The sequence below is a fragment of the Trichomycterus rosablanca genome, chromosome 26 (genome assembly GCF_030014385.1).
Source record: "Trichomycterus rosablanca isolate fTriRos1 chromosome 26, fTriRos1.hap1, whole genome shotgun sequence".
Classification (NCBI taxonomy): Eukaryota; Metazoa; Chordata; class Actinopteri; order Siluriformes; family Trichomycteridae; genus Trichomycterus; species Trichomycterus rosablanca.
The window spans coordinates 252376-271959 of record NC_086013.1 but is presented as its reverse complement, the minus strand read 5'-3'; the positions used below and the strand labels follow the sequence as shown (position 1 = coordinate 271959).

Below are 19584 nucleotides of genomic sequence, written 5' to 3'. Positions count from 1 at the left end.
GCTTGGGGTTAGAGTGGGTGCTGCAGGTCCAAATACTCTGATTATTTGGGGGATTTATATTTTAGGTGAAAGTGTAAGATTAGTTTGTGAGCAGTACAGATGGGGAGTGGGGTGAAGGGTGTGGAGGGTGACTGTGGGAGGGAAGTGTCTATTCAACCCATCTTTGGCCTGAACTGGAACACATACTGTGAGCCAGGGTTTATCATTCAATCTCAGCCAACATCAGCCAGTATCCAGACACAGTCATTTTCAAAATCTAGAGGAAAGCTTTGTGTTTGGCTGCTTGATGTCCAGAAACTTGTTGGTGGTTTAATAAAGTGCAAAAGATGAAAAAGAAATAATGAAGTGATTAATAATTTAAACCCTCAGTCATTTATTGAACAGCTCGAGTGTTGCTGCAGTGACATTTCTGTAAGGTCCAGAAACCCTGCTGACCTAAAGCTGTTGGCGATGCGGCGCTGGAGCTTCATGTGAAAATAAAGAAACTCAGTCTTTAATCTCTATATAAATCATCATTTATTAAAAAACATTTTAAAATCACATTAAAAACCATTAATAAAAGATTTTGTGTAGAATTACCAACAATGAAATTTACAAGTCTTTAACCCATTGAGCTAACGTATGCTAACATAAATGCTAAGTGCTCCCCATCATTAGCATGTTAGCATGGTGGCGTCTCACAGTTCAGTACACTGATCGTGGGTGTGTGTTGGTGTGTAAAGGTTCCCGTGGGTCCACTGCCAGGGATCATTTACAGCAGCTAATCCACCTTCTGCATGTTTTCATAAGGAAGAATGAAACCAGAGTACCCATGCAGACACCAGGAGAACATGCCAAACTGCTCATAAAGAGTGTCAGGAGCTGTGGCGCAAATCCAGGTCCTCGTCTCTTCAACTTTAATATTAAATAAAACATTTAAGTTGCGTATTTCATGTAGACAGAAGCATGGTGGCGCTGTGGGAAGGGCGTGGGTTTGATTCCCCGGCCGGGTAGCCAGGGTCCCTTCTGTGTGAAGTTTGCATGTTCTCCCTGTGTCCACATGGGTTTCATGTAAAACCAAAGTTTATTCACTGAAGCATTATATTTATAATAAAATCTAATAACAGCTTGAGCCGTTAAATAAAGGGACAGATTTTAATGTTTACACCCCGAAACCCAAAATAATTCCACATTTCTTCCTCCGTTTCTGTTCCTGACGCAGCTGCAAACATCCGACCAGCAGATTTTACTAACACAACAAACTCAGCGTTTTATTAAAAACATCAAATATTTTACTGAAATCATTCCACTCATTTAAAGCTTCAGTTTCTATTTCACCAAGATTACGATACAGCTAAAATGTCTGCTATCAGCCAGCCGGGCGCCTACAGACGTGAGTGGCTGTGTCTGGGGGCGAGAATACTGCAACAGCGGCCGCTGCTGGCTGGTCGAGGCGCTGCACAGAGATGGTGAATCATGTGACTTTCCATACGCGATACTGATCCCTGTGTGAACCCGCCCGGTGCAGGTGAAAAGATGCTACACATGCTACACATGCTACACAAGATGCTACACATGTCAGAGGGGGCGTTCGTTAGGTGCGACCCCCCTCAGTCAGGGTCTGCAGCAGCAGTAGAGGAGAGATAACTGGGGAATTGGATACGACTGGATTGGGAGAAACAGTGGAAAATTGCAGAAAAAGAATGAAAAATGACAAAGCTGATGTGAAGATGGGCGGGTCTGAATAGATCTGTGTGAAATCCCATCAGTTACTGTGTGTAGAGGAGAAAGGAACTCTGGTCCTGAAGCGCTGGTATTTCTATAGAAACTAATCTGAACATCTAGAACTTTCTGCAGCTGGTTTCTTACTGGTCCCATAAGGATAAAGTGGTGTAACAGACTTGGTCCCTCATGCACTTCACTTTATAAATACACACTCATAAGAGTAACACGCTGTAAGACACAGTACACGGTAAAGCGGATCGATCAGTGAGGAGTATCCAGCAGGGGGCAGCACACACCTCCTCTCACTGACTCTACAGCTAGGAACAAACACAACAGCTACCGTGGAAACACAAACAGGAACGTGGAGCCGGCGAGTGTGAGCGTTCATCCTGGTCCGCAGACCCAGAGTGCATCTCTCCAGTACGGTAGAGGTTCCAATCTTCAGTAGTTACAGGAGCGCTAAAAACACCCACAATCCCCAAACTGATTCCTGATGAACAGCGCCCCCTTGTGCACCGCTGGAATGCAGCTCGTGCTTAAATATATTTTTCAAAAGGACATAAAATCCTAAATCAAGGGGCAAGCCGTAGCCTAGTGGTTAAGGCACAGGACTAGTAATCCAAAGGTCGCTGGTTCAAGCCCCACCACTGCTAGCTTGCTGCTGCTGTTGGGCCCTTGAGCAAGGCCCTTAACCCTCAGTTGCTCAGACTGTATACTGTAACTGTACTGTAAGTCGCTTTGGATAAAGGCGTCTGCTAAATGCTGAAAATATAAATATAAATCACACGGATCTTGTGTGGCTGAACCCGCTTGTGTTTACATGTTTATGTTGTGTATGTTCCTAGCTTGTGTGTGTGTGTGTGTGTGTGTGTGTGTGTGTGTGTGTGTGTGTTATTAAGCTCCGTACATGCGGTTAATGTCCTGCTCATAGTGTCTCTGCAGCTCTTTCCTCTTCAGTTTAAAGGCGTCTGTAACCAGTCCAGTTTCTGGAGTCCAAACCTGAGAGCTTAATCTCACCTTCAGAGGAACCTCGAACCTCTGCAGTTTATCTACACACACACACACACACACACACACACACACACACACATATGATCAGACTGAGAGAAAAAGAGGAATAAAGCAATAAAAACGTATAGATTTAGAGGGCGGAGCTTACTTGAGTTCGCAGCCTGTTTAATGGCTTTTAGGACTTCCTGTTCCAATTGAGCATGATTACACAGCTCCTCCCACTCGCCCTCGATCCCATTTTTATTGGCTAATTCAGTCAGTCTCTTCTGATTGGGCACCACAAAGCTGATAACAAAGTTGTGATTGCTGATTGGACAGAGATAGAAGAGGGAGGGGTTAGATCAGTGCTGGTCATGTGTTGGTATTGTTGAGAGTAGCATGTGTATCAACATGTTTTATCATCCACCCACCCACCCACCCAACCATCCCTCCCATCCATCCATCCACCCACTTACTCTCTCATCTACCCACCCACCCACCCAACCATCCCTCCCATCCATCCATCCACCCACCCAACCATCCCTCCCATCCATCCATCCACCCACTTACTCTCTCATCTACCCACCCACCCACCCAACCATCCCTCCCATCCATCCACCCACCCACCCAACCATCCCTCCCATCCATCCATCCACCCACCCAACCATCCCTCCCATCCATCCATCCACCCACTTACTCTCTCATCTACCCACCCACCCACCCAACCATCCCTCCCATCCATCCATCCACCCACTTACTCTCCCATCCACCCACCCACCCACCCAACCATCCCTCCCATCCATCCATCCACCCACCCAACCATCCCTCCCATCCATCCATCCACCCACTTACTCTCTCATCTACCCACCCACCCACCCAACCATCCCTCCCATCCATCCACCCACCCACCCAACCATCCCTCCCATCCATCCATCCACCCACCCAACCATCCCTCCCATCCATCCATCCACCCACTTACTCTCTCATCTACCCACCCACCCACCCATCCATCCCTCCCATCCATCCATCCCATCCATCCATCCACCCACTTACTCTCTCATCTACCCACCCACCCACCCAACCATCCCTCCCATCCATCCATCCACCCACCCACTTACTCTCTCATCTACCCACCCACCCACCCACCCAACCATCCCATCCATCCACCCACCCACCCAACCATCCCATCCCATCCATCCATCCATCCACCCAACCATCCCTCCCATCCATCCCACCCAACCATCCCTCCCATCCATCCATCCACCCACCCACTTACTCTCTCATCTACCCACCCACCCACCCACCCAACCATCCCATCCATCCACCCACCCACCCAACCATCCCATCCCATCCATCCATCCATCCACCCAACCATCCCTCCCATCCATCCCATCCATCCATCCATCCACCCACTTACTCTCCCATCTACCCATCCACCCACCCACCCACCCCTCCCATTCATCCATCCACCCACCCAACCATCCCTCCCATTCATCCATCCACCCACTTACTCTCTCATCTACCCACCCACCCACCCACCCAACCCATCCATCCATCCATCCATCCATCCACCCAACCACCCACTTACTCTCCCATCTACCCATCCACCCACCCACCCACCCCTCCCATTCATCCATCCATCCACCCAACCATCCCTCCCATCCATCCATCCACCCACCCAACCATATCCCTCCCATCCATCCATCCACCCACTTACTCTCCCATCTACCCACCCACCCACCCACCCAACCATCCCTCCCATCCATCCATCCACCCACCCAACCATCCCTCCCATCCATCCATCCACCCACTTACTCTCCCATCTACCCACCCACCCACCCAACCATCCCTCCCATCCATCTATCCACCCACCCAACCATCCCTCCCATCCATCCATCCACCCACTTACTCTCCCATCTACCCACCCACCCACCCAACCATCCCTCCCATCCATCCATCCACCCACCCACTTACTCTCCCATCTACCCATCCACCCACCCACCCACCCCTCCCATTCATCCATCCACCCACCCAACCATCCCTCCCATCCATCTATCCACCCACTTACTCTCCCATCTACCCATCCACCCACCCACCCACCCGTCCCATTCATCCATCCACCCACCCAACCATCCCTCCCATCCATCTATCCACCCACTTACTCTCCCATCTACCCATCCACCCACCCACCCACCCCTCCCATCCATCTATCCACCCACTTACTCTCCCATCTACCCATCCACCCACCCACCCACCCCTCCCATTCATCCACCCACCCACCCACCCCTCCCATTCATCCATCCACCCACCCACCCAACCATCCCTCCCATCCATCTATCCACCCACTTACTCTCCCATCTACCCATCCACCCACCCACCCACCCCTCCCATTCATCCATCCACCCACCCAACCATCCCTCCCATCCATCCATCCACCCACTTACTCTCTCATCTACCCACCCACCCAACCATCCCTCCCATCCATCCATCCACCCACTTACTCTCTCATCTACCCACCCACCCACCCAACCATCCCTCCCATCCATCCATCCACCCACTTACTCTCTCATCTACCCACCCACCCACCCAACCATCCCTCCCATCCATCCATCCACCCACTTACTCTCCCATCCACCCACCCACCCACCCAACCATCCCTCCCATCCATCCATCCACCCACCCAACCATCCCTCCCATCCATCCATCCACCCACTTACTCTCCCATCTACCCACCCACCCACCCAACCATCCCTCCCATCCATCTATCCACCCACCCAACCATCCCTCCCATCCATCCATCCACCCACTTACTCTCCCATCTACCCACCCACCCACCCAACCATCCCTCCCATCCATCCATCCACCCACCCACTTACTCTCCCATCTACCCATCCACCCACCCACCCACCCCTCCCATTCATCCATCCACCCACCCAACCATCCCTCCCATCCATCTATCCACCCACTTACTCTCCCATCTACCCATCCACCCACCCACCCACCCGTCCCATTCATCCATCCACCCACCCAACCATCCCTCCCATCCATCTATCCACCCACTTACTCTCCCATCTACCCATCCACCCACCCACCCACCCCTCCCATCCATCTATCCACCCACTTACTCTCCCATCTACCCATCCACCCACCCACCCACCCCTCCCATTCATCCACCCACCCACCCACCCCTCCCATTCATCCATCCACCCACCCACCCAACCATCCCTCCCATCCATCTATCCACCCACTTACTCTCCCATCTACCCATCCACCCACCCACCCACCCCTCCCATTCATCCATCCACCCACCCAACCATCCCTCCCATCCATCCATCCACCCACTTACTCTCTCATCTACCCACCCACCCAACCATCCCTCCATCCATCCATCCACCCACTTACTCTCTCATCTACCCACCCACCCACCCAACCATCCACCCACCCAACCATCCCTCCCATCCATCCATCCACCCACTTACTCTCTCATCTACCCACCCACCCACCCAACCATCCCTCCCACCCACCCACCCAACCATCCCTCCCATCCATCCATCCATCCACCCCTCCCATCCATCCATCCATCCATCGACCCACTTACTCTCTCATCTACCCACCCACCCAACCATCCCTCCCATCCATCCATCCACCCACCCACTTACTCTCTCATCTACCCACCCACCCACCCAACCATCCCTCCCATCCATCCATCCACCCACCCAACCATCCCTCCCATCCATCCATCCACCCAACCATCCCTCCCATCCATCCATCCATCGACCCACTTACTCTCTCATCTACCCACCCACCCACCCAACCATCCCTCCATCCATCCATCCACCCACTTACTCTCTCATCTACCCACCCACCCACCCAACCATCCCTCCCATCCATCCATCCACCCACCCAACCATCCCTCCCATCCATCCATCCATCGACCCACTTACTCTCTCATCTACCCACCCACCCACCCAACCATCCCTCCCATCCATCCATCCACCCTGATGCTACTTAAAAACCTGTCACCTGTATACAGCTACATTATGAACAGGTGTGTGTGTGTGTGTGTTACCTGTTAGCATATGCACAGACGTTGTCGATGAGTGGACAGTTCTTCAGTGCTGCCTCCACTTTAGCCAGAGACACGTACTCCCCGGCCTGTAGCTTCACCAGATCTTTCTTACGGTCTGAGACACAAGCAAATATCATCATCATCATCAGTAACGTTCACTCAGGAGAAGCCCCGCCTCTCCAGGGGTGCTGGAATCTCTGTCTGCACTGTGATTGGCTGACAGCGCTGTCACTCACCTACTATCTGCAGACAGCCATCAGGATGCACCTCTCCCACGTCACCTGTACAGAACCAGCGCTGCCCGGACTCGTCTACCCAGAATTCTCCACTCTCACCCTCACCCCCGTCCTTGTAATAACCCATGGCAACGTTCGGCCCTCCAATCAAAATCTCGCCCCGTGGGTGGGGCGTGTCCTGACTGGTGTACCCACCTGAGAAAGAGGGAGAAGGTTCCTGTTCTGCAGTTCTGACACCAGTGAACTCACACGTGTGTGTGTGTGTGTGTGTGTGTGTGTGAGAGAGAGTGTTTTACCTTCAGACCAGTCCCGCAGTTTCAGTTCAGAGCAGATGAGAGGCGCCCCGACCCGTCCTGTGGTATAATCAGAGACTACACACACACACACACACACACACACAATTACAATGTAATGAACATGTTGGAACAGTGCTGAAGTGACAGTTACACTCTAGATGTTGAGTAAAGTCTGTGTGTGTGTGTGTGTGTGTGTGTGTACATACATTCTGAGATTGTCCCCGCACCGCAGGTTTCCGTCAGGCCGTAACCAATGGCGATGGGGCAGAAACATATATTGATGAATCGGTGTGTGACGGATGAGAGAGGAGCTCCACCACTCAGCATCAATCTCACACACCCACCCAGTATTGAGGATATTCGCTTAAACATCAACCTGTAACACACACTTAAAGCCTTAGATAATATTTTATATCATCACCCTGATCAATGCCTCACCACAATCTGATCAGAGATCCACAGACGGTTCCTCGGAGTTTGTTTTTAGTCCTGACTGTGCAGTATTAATCTGGGGCACTTATAGACCCGGGTGTGTCTTTCCAAACTACAGTGTATCACAAAAGTGAGTACACCCCTCACATTTCTGCAAATATTTTATTATATCTTTTCATGGGACAACACTATAGAAATAAAACTTGGATATAACTTAGAGTAGTCAGTGTACAGCTTGTGTAGCAGTGTAGATTTACTGTCTTCTGAAAATAACTCGACACACAGCCATTAATGTCTAAATAGCTGCAACATAAGTGAGTACACCCCACAGTGAACATGTCCAAATTGTGCCCAAAGTGTCAATATTTTGTGTGACCACCATTATTATCCAGCACTGCCTTAACCCTCCTGGGCATGGAATTCACCAGAGCTGCACAGGTTGCTACTGGAATCCTCTTCCACTCCTCCATGATGACATCACGGAGCTGGTGGATGTTAGACACCTTGAACTCCTCCAACTTCCACTTGAGGATGCGCCACACGTGCTCAATTGGGTTTAGTCCATCACCTTTACCTTCAGCTTCCTCAGCAAGGCAGTTGTCATCTTGGAGGTTGTGTTTGGGGTCGTTATCCTGTTGGAAAACTGCCATGAGGCCCAGTTTTCGAAGGGAGGGGATCATGCTCTGTTTCAGAATGTCACAGTACATGTTGGAATTCATGTTTCCCTCAATGAACTGCAGCTCCCCAGTGCCAGCAGCACTCATGCAGCCCAAGACCATGATGCTACCACCACCATGCTTGACTGTAGGCAAGATACAGTTGTCTCGGTACTTCTCACCAGGGCGCCGCCACACATGCTGGACACCATCTGAGCCAAACGAGTTTATCTTGGTCTCGTCAGACCACAGGGCATTCCAGTAATCCATGTTCTTGGACTGCTTGTCTTCAGCAAACTGTTTGCGGGCTTTCTTGTGCGTCAGCTTCCTTCTGGGATGACGACCATGCAGACCGAGTTGATGCAGTGTGCGGCGTATGGTCTGAGCACTGACAGGCTGACCTCCCACGTCTTCAACCTCTGCAGCAATGCTGGCAGCACTCATGTGTCTATTTTTTAAAGCCAACCTCTGGATATGACGCCGAACACGTGGACTCAACTTCTTTGGTCGACCCTGGTGAAGCCTGTTCCGAGTGGAACCTGTCCTGGAAAACCGCTGTATGACCTTGGCCACCATGCTGTAGCTCAGTTTCAGGGTGTTAGCAATCTTCTTATAGCCCAGGCCATCTTTGTGGAGAGCAACAATTATATTTCTCACATCCTCAGAGAGTTCTTTGCCATGAGGTGCCATGTTGAATATCCAGTGGCCAGTATGAGAGAATTGTACCCAAAACACCAAATTTAACAGCCCTGCTCCCCATTTACACCTGGGACCTTGACACATGACACCAGGGAGGGACGACGACACATTTGGGCACAATTTGGACATGTTCACTGTGGGGTGTACTCACTTATGTTGCAGCTATTTAGACATTAATGGCTGTGTGTTGAGTTATTTTCAGAAGACAGTAAATCTACACTGCTATACAAGCTGTACACTGACTACTCTAAGTTACATCCAAGTTTCATGTCTATAGTGTTGTCCCATGAAAAGATATAATGAAATATTTGCAGAAATGTGAGGGGTGTACTTACTTTTGTGATACACTGTATATCCTATCAATTCAGATTGCAGCAGGTGGATTTAATTGAGTTCTGGACACGTCTTAAGGATCATTAAAGCCAACATTTTAAGTTTTACAGTGAAGGGTGTGAATACTTTCTGTATAAAGTAATGAAACGTACGCGTTACAGATGGGTGTGTCAGCTCCGCGCTCCACCTGCTGCAGTTTGTACTTGTAGGCAAGAGTGAAGAGCGTCCTCTGTATAGCACTCATCTCTCCCACCTTACCCATTACACTCTTATAGATCCGGTCCATAATCTCCTACACACACACACACACACACACACACACACACACACACACACACACAACAATAAATAAGTGAGAGAACTGAGAGGGAAAAGAGGAAGGGAAATAGATAATAGAGTGTAAAATGTTGAGTGCATGAAGATTCTTATGGGAGGATTTACTGTAAGTGTGTGTGTGTGTGTGAGAGAGAGTGTGTGTGTGTGAGTGTGTTGAGTTTCTTACTGGAACAGCAGCGATCAGGGTGGGATTGAGTACGGAGCAGTCTCCCTTACTGCCTTTCTTTATCTTACTAGACTGAACACACACAAACATCAAACTGCTGGATTAGAACCAGATACACACACACATGTACATCTCATAATTATTATATTTTATATTCATTAAACACACAACACAATTACAAGTACAACTGAGTAGTGGAAATATGGAATTATGCCCCTCCCTATTCGTGTACTGACCAATCAGACAGTGTGTTTAACGAGCCCCTCTCTGGTCTTAGACATAAACTGTATGTGTCCTGATTCACTCTGTGTGTGTGTTACCTGGTCTGGTAGTGTGTGTGTGTGTGTGTGTGTTACCTGGTCTGATAGTGTGTGTGTGTGTGTGTGTGTGTGTGTGTGTGTTACCTGGTCTGGTAGTGTGTGTGTGTGTGTGTGTTACCTGGTCTGGTAGTGTGTGTGTGTGTGTGTGTGTGTGTTACCTGGTCTGATAGTGTGTGTGTGTGTGTGTGTGTGTGTTACCTGGTCTGATAGTGTGTGTGTGTGTGTGTGTGTGTGTGTGTGTTACCTGGTCTGGTAGTGTGTGTGTGTGTGTGTGTTACCTGGTCTGGTAGTGTGTGTGTGTGTTACCTGGTCTGATAGTGTGTGTGTGTGTGTGTGTGTTACCTGGTCTGGTAGTGTGTGTGTGTGTGTGTGTGTGTGTTACCTGGTCTGATAGTGTGTGTGTGTGTGTGTGTGTGTTACCTGGTCTGGTAGTGTGTGTGTGTGTGTGTGTGTGTGTTACCTGGTCTGATAGTGTGTGTGTGTGTGTGTGTGTGTTACCTGGTCTGATAGTGTGTGTGTGTGTGTGTGTGTGTGTGTGTGTGTTACCTGGTCTGGTAGTGTGTGTGTGTGTTACCTGGTCTGATAGTGTGTGTGTGTGTTACCTGGTCTGATAGTGTGTGTGTGTGTGTGTGTGTGTGTGTGTGTGTTACCTGGTCTGATAGTGTGTGTGTGTGTGTGTGTGTGTGTGTGTGTGTTACCTGGTCTGATAGTGTGTGTGTGTGTGTGTGTGTGTTACCTGGTCTGATAGTGTGTGTGTGTGTGTGTGTTACCTGGTCTGATAGTGTGTGTGTGTGTGTGTGTGTGTGTGTTACCTGGTCTGATAGTGTGTGTGTGTGTGTTACCTGGTCTGATAGTGTGTGTGTGTGTGTTACCTGGTCTGATAGTGTGTGTGTGTGTGTGTGTGTGTGTGTGTTACCTGGTCTGATAGTGTGTGTGTGTGTGTGTGTGTGTGTGTGTGTGTGTTACCTGGTCTGATAGTGTGTGTGTGTGTGTGTGTGTGTTACCTGGTCTGATAGTGTGTGTGTGTGTGTTACCTGGTCTGATAGTGTGTGTGTGTGTGTGTGTTACCTGGTCTGGTAGTGTGTGTGTGTGTGTGTGTGTGTGTGTGTGTGTGTGTGTGTGTGTGTTACCTGGTCTGATAGTGTGTGTGTGTTACCTGGTCTGATAGTGTGTGTGTGTGTGTTACCTGGTCTGATAGTGTGTGTGTGTGTGTGTGTGTGTGTTACCTGGTCTGGTAGTGTGTGTGTGTGTGTGTGTGTGTGTTACCTGGTCTGATAGTGTGTGTGTGTGTGTGTTACCTGGTCTGATACTGTGTGTGTGTGTGTGTGTTACCTGGTCTGATAGTGTGTGTTTGTGTGTGTGTGTGTGTTACCTGGTCTGATAATGTGTGTGTGTGTGTGTGTGTGTTACCTGGTCTGATAATGTGTGTGGTGAGGAATATCCAATCCTGCAGCCGTGACTCAGACACGACAGTTCTGCTGTTAGTTCCAGTACATGCGCCAACGGGAGATACCCGACATACGTGTCCTGAGGTCTAAACACACACACACACACACACACACATACACGCACACGCACACACACACACACACACACACACTAAGTAAGCATTATAATGAATATAAATCTGGATGTTCTGATGAATGGGTTACGTTCTGTACTGTGACTGCCTGACCCGAGTTCTGGGATCCGCTGGCACTGGCCTGCCATCCCTGAGATGAGGTTACTGTGCAGCATCACCACTCCTTTAGGACGACCTGTAGATCCACTGGTGTACATCACTACTGCTACATCAGAGGCTGACGGAGCGTCACACCGTGCACTCACTGATACAGAGACATTTAACCAGTCAGTTCAGAGCAGAGCAGAGCAGGAGGAACATGAACATGTCAGTCAGCACGGCTCTGTGCTTCCTTACTGACTTTATTTCAGGAATGTGTATATGTGTATATATACATGTGTGTGTGTGTGTTTATATTTACAGTTCTCAGGTTTGGCTCCCAGCTCCATGACTTCTTGCATACTGTGAATACTGAGGGATTGTGGGTAATCTTGTACATTCACACTTCCACTGCCTGCATAGATGACATGCTTCAGACCTGAAACATCCACCAGCACCGCCTGTGTGTACACACACGATGGGTATAAGAGTGTATCAGCATGTTGAATGTTGTTTGAATGAGTGTGTGTGTGTGTGTGTGTGTGTGTGTGTGTGTATGTGTGTGTGTGTGTGTGTGTGTACCTTTAGTTTGGTCTGTAGCAGCTCTTTGCTGGTGATGAGGTGTGTGGCACCACACTGATTTAAACCAAATGCTACAGCATCCTCACCGAGTGTGGCATAAAGTGTCACCACTACACACACACACACACACACACACACACACACACATACAAAGTGAAACACACAACAGACTAAACATTCTCTATAATTTTGTGTCACTATGAAGAAGTGCTTTTACACTCCACCACAAATATAAACAGTTAAATAAAATAACTTACATCCATAAAGCCATAATATAGTAGGTGGATTATATAAAGGTAGATATATTAAACCAGTGTGTGTTTGATCTGCAGGTAAAAGTACTGCAGCTAATTTCCAAATGAGCAAAAATCTCAAAACAAAGCACCCTGGACTCACCGGAGCTGACAAACAACCTAAAATAACATTTACTACATTACAAACTACTGTGTGTGTGTGTGTGTGTGTGTGTACATACAGGGGTAGTTGTATCTGAAGCAGGCCTGAGCAGTAATCATCCACTCCTCTCTGGTCTCACAGAAGATGGCGATGGAGTCACGAGGTTTCTGACCCAAAGCGGCCAGTCCACTGCCCAGCTGGTTCACCTGATGATCTACTTCCTTATACGACTTCCATTTGTACTCACCCAGCACCAGCTACACACACACATACAGAGGTGACTGTCAGGAGTGTTGTTGATGTTTTTATTTGCTCAGTGGTTGCTTGATCCAGTCTTTCACTGGTAGTTATATGTTAATAAATGATAAGATTTTAAATGATATATAAACATCATACAGTCAGTATCAGAACTTTGGATCAGTGGTTCTACTGTAATAAGTTTAGGAACCTTGAATAAATAAGTAGATGAATAGATAAAAAAGAATAAATGACAGTGTAGATTTAGTGGATTTTGAAGACACATTTACTGTACTCTGATTAATAATTATAATTTCCTGATGACCTTCTGGTAGACCTTCCTGTCGGCCTGTGTCTCATTCTCTTTAGAGAGGATCTCCCTGCTCCCTACACAGGGTGTCGGTGTGTATTTGTTCACTGCATATCGGAACAGTTTATCCAGCGTATCCACTCCCTCAAACTCCTGCTGCACCAGAGAGTCCACACACTGCACCGCCCGGTACGGGCCCTCGGGACGTCCCGACACACTGCGTGCTCGCACACACTCAGCCGCCATCACACTACTGTAAACACACACACACACCATGTAGGGATATTTACTGTAAAATAGGGTGATACCATAATGACTCACGAATCAGATGTAAAACTGAGAAACACCTGGTTTACAGAGAAACCTCCGGAACTATGTGACGTCCAAATATTTACTCATCACTGTTATTAGAATCAAACACCCACACACACACAGTGAGGAAATTCCCTCTGTCTGAGTGAGTGAGTGAGTGAGTGTGTGTGTGTGTGTGTGTGTGTGTGGGAATGAATGAAAAACAGAGGTCAGACACAGAAGGGTCTCAGGATTCAGCTGCAATTTGACTCTCATTCAGCACAAAAGAACTTGTGAGTGAAACTGGTGTACCAGCCTAAACAAACTGCTCTTCATTACCTCATGCTTATTCATATAACACTGTCATGTTTAAAGTCATCGAGCTCTGTGGTGACTGAAAGGCTGTATGTTAAACGTACGCTCCTGCTAGCAAAGTAAACGCTGAGTCCACTATTCAGAAATCATCAATCCTAATAAAGATTTCATTATAATTAACAGCAGTGAAAGAAAAGTGCATTTGGTGTCAGAGCTGCAGACGGTGTTGAGACTCACGCTGCTGTGCCATCATTCAAATACGGAACAGTTCAGGATGTTGGAACCACAGAGCAACAGAGCTGAACCGTGGCGCAGCTCCATGTGATGTAACACTGTGCTCCCGATACAGCAAGACTGAATAAACCTCAGTAACACTGCTGTAATGTTTAACTATAGAGACACAACGACTGGATCCGCATGTTTTATGTGCTATTTTGTATTAATTACTTTAAAGTTAAAGGTTGTGTTATGCCAGAGGGTAACACACAAAATACTTTTATTTAAAAACTGGATCAGTAGTCCTGCTGGATTTAGAAATTATGATGTCACTGGACCAGTTTGACCAGTGATATTACACTATTACACCAAACATCCATGAACTATTTCAAACGAGGAAGTTTCAAAGTTTCACAATGCAGAACATAAAGAAAACCACACACACACACACACACACACACACACACACACAATGTGCATTAATATGCATTTTCATGATTACTGGATTTTGGGTAAATATTTTCTGAAGCTACACAGCATGATCTGTAGGTAAACAAACAAAGTGAAAACCCACACACACCCACCAAACCGGACAAACCACTCTGTAACACACACACACACACACACACACTCTGAATAGGTTAGCAGTATTATTACAGTAACTGTGGCTGCTTGATACTTAAATGACAATGAGGTGAGCAGGAAGCAGTACAACACACCCCACTGTTCCAAACATGCCAGTTCTTTTATTTCCATATGAAAATCTGCTCAATTTGTATGAGTTTATAATCTGATTACAATGCTCTGTTCTACACCTGAGTCCATGTTTATCAAGTTTAGATTCCGAACCACCACTAACAACATGAGGTCAATTAGGTCGGTGATTGGAACATGAACTGGAGCGGATGTTATGAACACAGCAGGGACTCATGATCAGTTTGGTTAATGACCTTGTATTATAACAGTATTGATCCAGGAGGAGCCAGTGATGAACAGCAGCTCCCTTTAACCTACTTCTTACTGCATATATAACTAATATTAGTGCATATATAGTGCACTATACTATCCACTAGGTTTATTATAATGTATGTGTGTTAAAACACAGAACACGAGCTACTGATGAGTAACATTAATTAATTACAATTATATTAAGTAGCTTATTATATCTGTGTTATTAAGCAGCACTAGCTGAACAGTCTTGACTGGGAACAGTCATTTGAGCAACGGCAGGTAACACTGCTGCAGTGTGTGTAGAGTAACAGACTCAATGGTCCATGTAAGGTCACTGTAGAGGTTAAGCGTTCAGGCCTGAACTGTTCTCTTGGATAATGAAAGACAGTAAAGAATGAAATGATCTGATCAGATATATGTTTCCAACATTTCCATAGAAGTTTAGTCTAACACCATCTTTCTTCCTGTAAGATCCTCTTTACCTGAATTAGAATTCGAGCACCTTATTTTTGTAGCTTCTAAAAACTGACATTTCTTTCTATGACATTTTAAAGACGTACAATCAGTCAGTCTGCTTGTTGTGTAATTTCTTGATACAGATCAGTAGTTTTCTTTCAGAGTAAAAACCAGCAAAAAATGCTAACCAATCTCTTACTTGAGTCTCACTATTAATCTGATAAACACTTCCGTTTCATCTGATATCAGTGTGAGTAACCCTGATAAACAGTGAATAATTTGATGTTGACTTATTTCCCACATAGACTAAAATTACACATCATGTTTCCTTAAGCAGTGAACTATAAGTGAATCTCCGGTTAGCTGGTACAGTATACATGTGCTGCACTTTAAATGATATTTAATTACATTAGGTCAGAAATACTAACAGTACTTTAATAATTTATAGAATTTTTAAACTCTTATAACCTGCATGTCATTTAAAACGTGATGCAAAACAGACCTCAGGGGTCAACAGGGTGCCAGTTCATCCCCAGAGCATTAGCCACTAATCTATTCACTCACTTACACCTAGGGCCAATTTAATTAAAGCAGCCAATCCACCTTCTGCTTGTTCTTGGAAAGGGGTAAGAAATGACAGTAGCTGTAGGAAACCTGTGTAGATAAAGAGAGACACAGACATCACTAATAATGAGAGTTAGCATGTGGATGTTCAACAAGTCCAGATCAAATAAACATCATGTACTGTAATCAGACAGATGTGTGTATAGAAACAACACACACACACACACACACACACACACACACACAGTAAAGGTGTTGCACATAATAACAAACACCACATAAAAAGGGAATGAATGATAAACCCAAACATACATGTAAATCCATTAGCCCAAATAAAACAGCATGAGACAACTAACAAAGTTCCATAATAAATGAATTTTAGTCCCAAAATTAAATGTATGAATGATAATAAATGCAAACAGCATCAGTAAAGTGGAACAGTGGGTGCAGGATCGTAAATAAACACCCCAAACAATACCCACAGACAGAATAAACAGCTTTATTACAAAAATTGTACATGTTGGAGTTTCAAAAGGTCTATAAAGCATGGCTATTCACACGCCTTTCGTATGAGAGGAGAATGAAATCTGAACCCAGGAACAGCTGAATAAAGTAAAATGGATGGATACATCTAAATGATTCTTTCTAACCAACAGCGCTTTGCTGCAGCTGTACGGGGGTGAAACTTTAATGATACGAGCAGAATCTGCCAACGAATGTGCCAATTTAACAAGACCATTTACATTGACATTTTCAGCATTTAGCAGACGCTTTTATCCAAAGCGACTTACACAATGAGCAATTGAGGGTTAAGGGCCTTGCTCAGGGGCCCAACAGTGGCAACTTGGTGGTGGTGGGGTTAGGGTTAGGTGACCAGGTGCCCGTCTGAGTAAAAACACTTTGTTGAATGTGCTCCCATATTTCAGAATGACAAAAACACATGTTTAAATCTTATACACACGGAGAAATCTATCCTAATGTACCACACCTATTACCACCGAACACCAGACTGGTCCTGATCCTGTTTACTGCCACGTTGTTTGTATTTTTGAGTAGTTTTCTGTTATTTAGTTTAGCACCTGTATGCTACAGTTACACACACGGCACACATGCACACTAGCCTAACAGACACGCCATGTGTGCGTTCCAGCAGCACGTCTGGTACAGCATGGCAGATGTAGAACCTTCACTACACACACATTCACACACACACACACACACACACACACGTACATGAACATTAACACAAACAGAGGTGTTATGCTGTTGTTCTTACCTGCACCGGATCTCAGAAATCTCTCTCTGACAGAGGAACCAGGCCGAGCTTTTCTCTTTTCTCTTTTCTCTTTTCTCTCTCTCTCTCTTCCCCTTTTTACTTTCCCCCTTCTTCTCCCTAAAATACACACACACACACATATATATATATAAATGCACACACACCAACAGGCATATATACTCCTCTCTCTCTCTCTCTCGCTCTCTCTCTCTCTCTCTCTCTCTTCAGTCAAAACATTATTGCGAGTCTCCTCCCAGCATGGATTCAGCCAATCACAGAGCAGGATGTATTTCCTCTGGGTCAGATTACAGTCAGGGGTAGGTACACTGATCCCCAAAAACAATACTCACCCCACACAACCAACAGGGTTGTGCATGCAAAAGCACACAGCTGCAGTTAAACATGTATGCAGTCAGTAATAAACATTCTCTCTCTCTCTCTCTCTCTCTCTCTCTCTCTCTCTCCTTTATTTCTGTCTGTTTGGCTTTTTTCTTTCTTCCTGATCTTTCACTCTTACACAAACACAGACTGGAAACCGCATCATAAAGTCAGAACACTGAGTACAGTTACTCACAGCTGACTCACACACACACACACACTCTCTCTCACACACACACACACACACACACACACACACACACACACACACACACACACACACACACACACACACACACACACACACACAGACGTAACCTCTTCCTGTCCACAATTACGTTATGTCACAAAACTCTGACAAGCCCAGAGATTTTACATTTCTGCTTTACTGTTCTGGTTCTAAATCTAAAGGATTGAAACATATTTTTCTTTTAAAAGCTTTCATTTAAGTTCTTTCATAAGTTTATCGTGTTGCTGAACCAAAAATACACAGACAGCTTAGGTAATATGTGGTTCTGTGTCTCTGAGCTATTATTACCTCAATCAGCTGCATTAACAATCATTAATGATCCTCTGGACCTTTCACCCACTCCACTCAGCACAGCTCATCCAGGTTTTGCTGTTTTTGGCACTAAAGTTTATGGGGTTATATCATGTCATTGTAAAGGTAGCTTCTAAGCCCATGAAAACTTAAAACCTGCTTGACTGTCAGCAGACCTCTGATCATCCAAACAAATTGAATCTAAAGCTGAAAGTCTGGGTCTTCCTTCTTGACCTTGGCAAACAAACAACTGTTCCATGTGATTTATACTCACTAATGCAAGCCGTAGCCTAGAGGTTAAGGTACAGGACTAGTAATCAGAAGGTCGCTGGTTCAAGCCCCACCACTGCCAGGTTGCTGCTGTTGGGCCCTTGAGCAAGGCCCTTAACCCTCAGTTGCTCAGACTGTATACTGTAACTGTAATGTAAGTCGCTTTGGATAAAAGCGTTTTCTTAAATGCCACAAATGTAAATGTAAATGTAAATGTAATGCTTGTACAGATTATCCTGGTACTTACCTTGCTTAGTAACAGCTGCAATTCACTTACTGAAATCTTTATATTTCCTAGCTAACAGAATTCAGTACCTGAAATGTAAACATATTAATGTAAGTAATTTAAAGTAAAACTATTTATCTTTAAATTTTCAGTCAGAACTGATTCACATCAGTTTTAGCTAGCAGCTAATAAGCTTAGTCTCTGAGGTATCAGACAATAGCAACATTTAAATGTGATCTTACAAACCATAAACCAATTCTTCTGTCACTTGGACATTTATCTTAAAACAAGAGAGACAAATAATCTGATAGTAGATTAAAATTATTGATAAATTAGATACATAAATATTAATAATCAATTTAACACGTTTCCTACCGCTGATCATTTACTCGTCGATTCTGAGGTAAAATGGTTCTGTCCCAAACCGCACACTTATAACTATGTAGTGTGTTAAAAAAAAACTAATGGCTGTTTAGTAGTGCACTAATAAGTGCACAGTTTGGTGGTCGTGAGGTTTGGAACACAGCTTCTATTTCGCGCCTCTGTACTTCTTGTACAGCAGTGAGGAGATTCAAAATGTTTTATAGTAAAGAAAATATGTATATACAGTGTTAAAGTTTATTTTTAAGTATTAATATTCCATTTGCATGGTTAAAATACTGACATCAATATCTGCTA

The 19584-nt window shown here is 45.9% G+C and overlaps 1 protein-coding gene across 2 annotated transcripts; it reads right to left on the bottom strand.

The window, feature by feature from the left end:
* Window positions 1–492: 492 nt before the first annotated feature.
* Window positions 493–19312, bottom strand: acsl4b (acyl-CoA synthetase long chain family member 4b). Of its 2 annotated transcripts, XM_062988259.1 has the most exons (17): window positions 19282–19312; window positions 18928–18995; window positions 17492–17608; window positions 13438–13675; window positions 12955–13132; window positions 12480–12589; window positions 12220–12358; window positions 11913–12063; window positions 11648–11771; window positions 9918–9989; window positions 9568–9707; window positions 7502–7671; window positions 7296–7370; window positions 7000–7194; window positions 6764–6878; window positions 2864–3021; window positions 493–2753 (listed from the first exon to the last, which is right to left on the bottom strand). In XM_062988259.1, the coding sequence occupies exons 4-17, from the start codon at window positions 13666–13668 to the stop codon at window positions 2599–2601; spliced, it is 2013 nt and encodes a 670-aa protein (XP_062844329.1). In that variant the 5' UTR covers window positions 13669–13675; window positions 17492–17608; window positions 18928–18995; window positions 19282–19312; the 3' UTR covers window positions 493–2598. The 2 variants fall into 2 exon arrangements, with proteins under 2 accessions (XP_062844329.1, XP_062844328.1); XM_062988258.1 differs by lacking the exons at window positions 18928–18995; window positions 19282–19312 and having other exon boundaries at window positions 17492–17792.
* Between the last annotated feature and the right edge of the window lie 272 nt (window positions 19313–19584).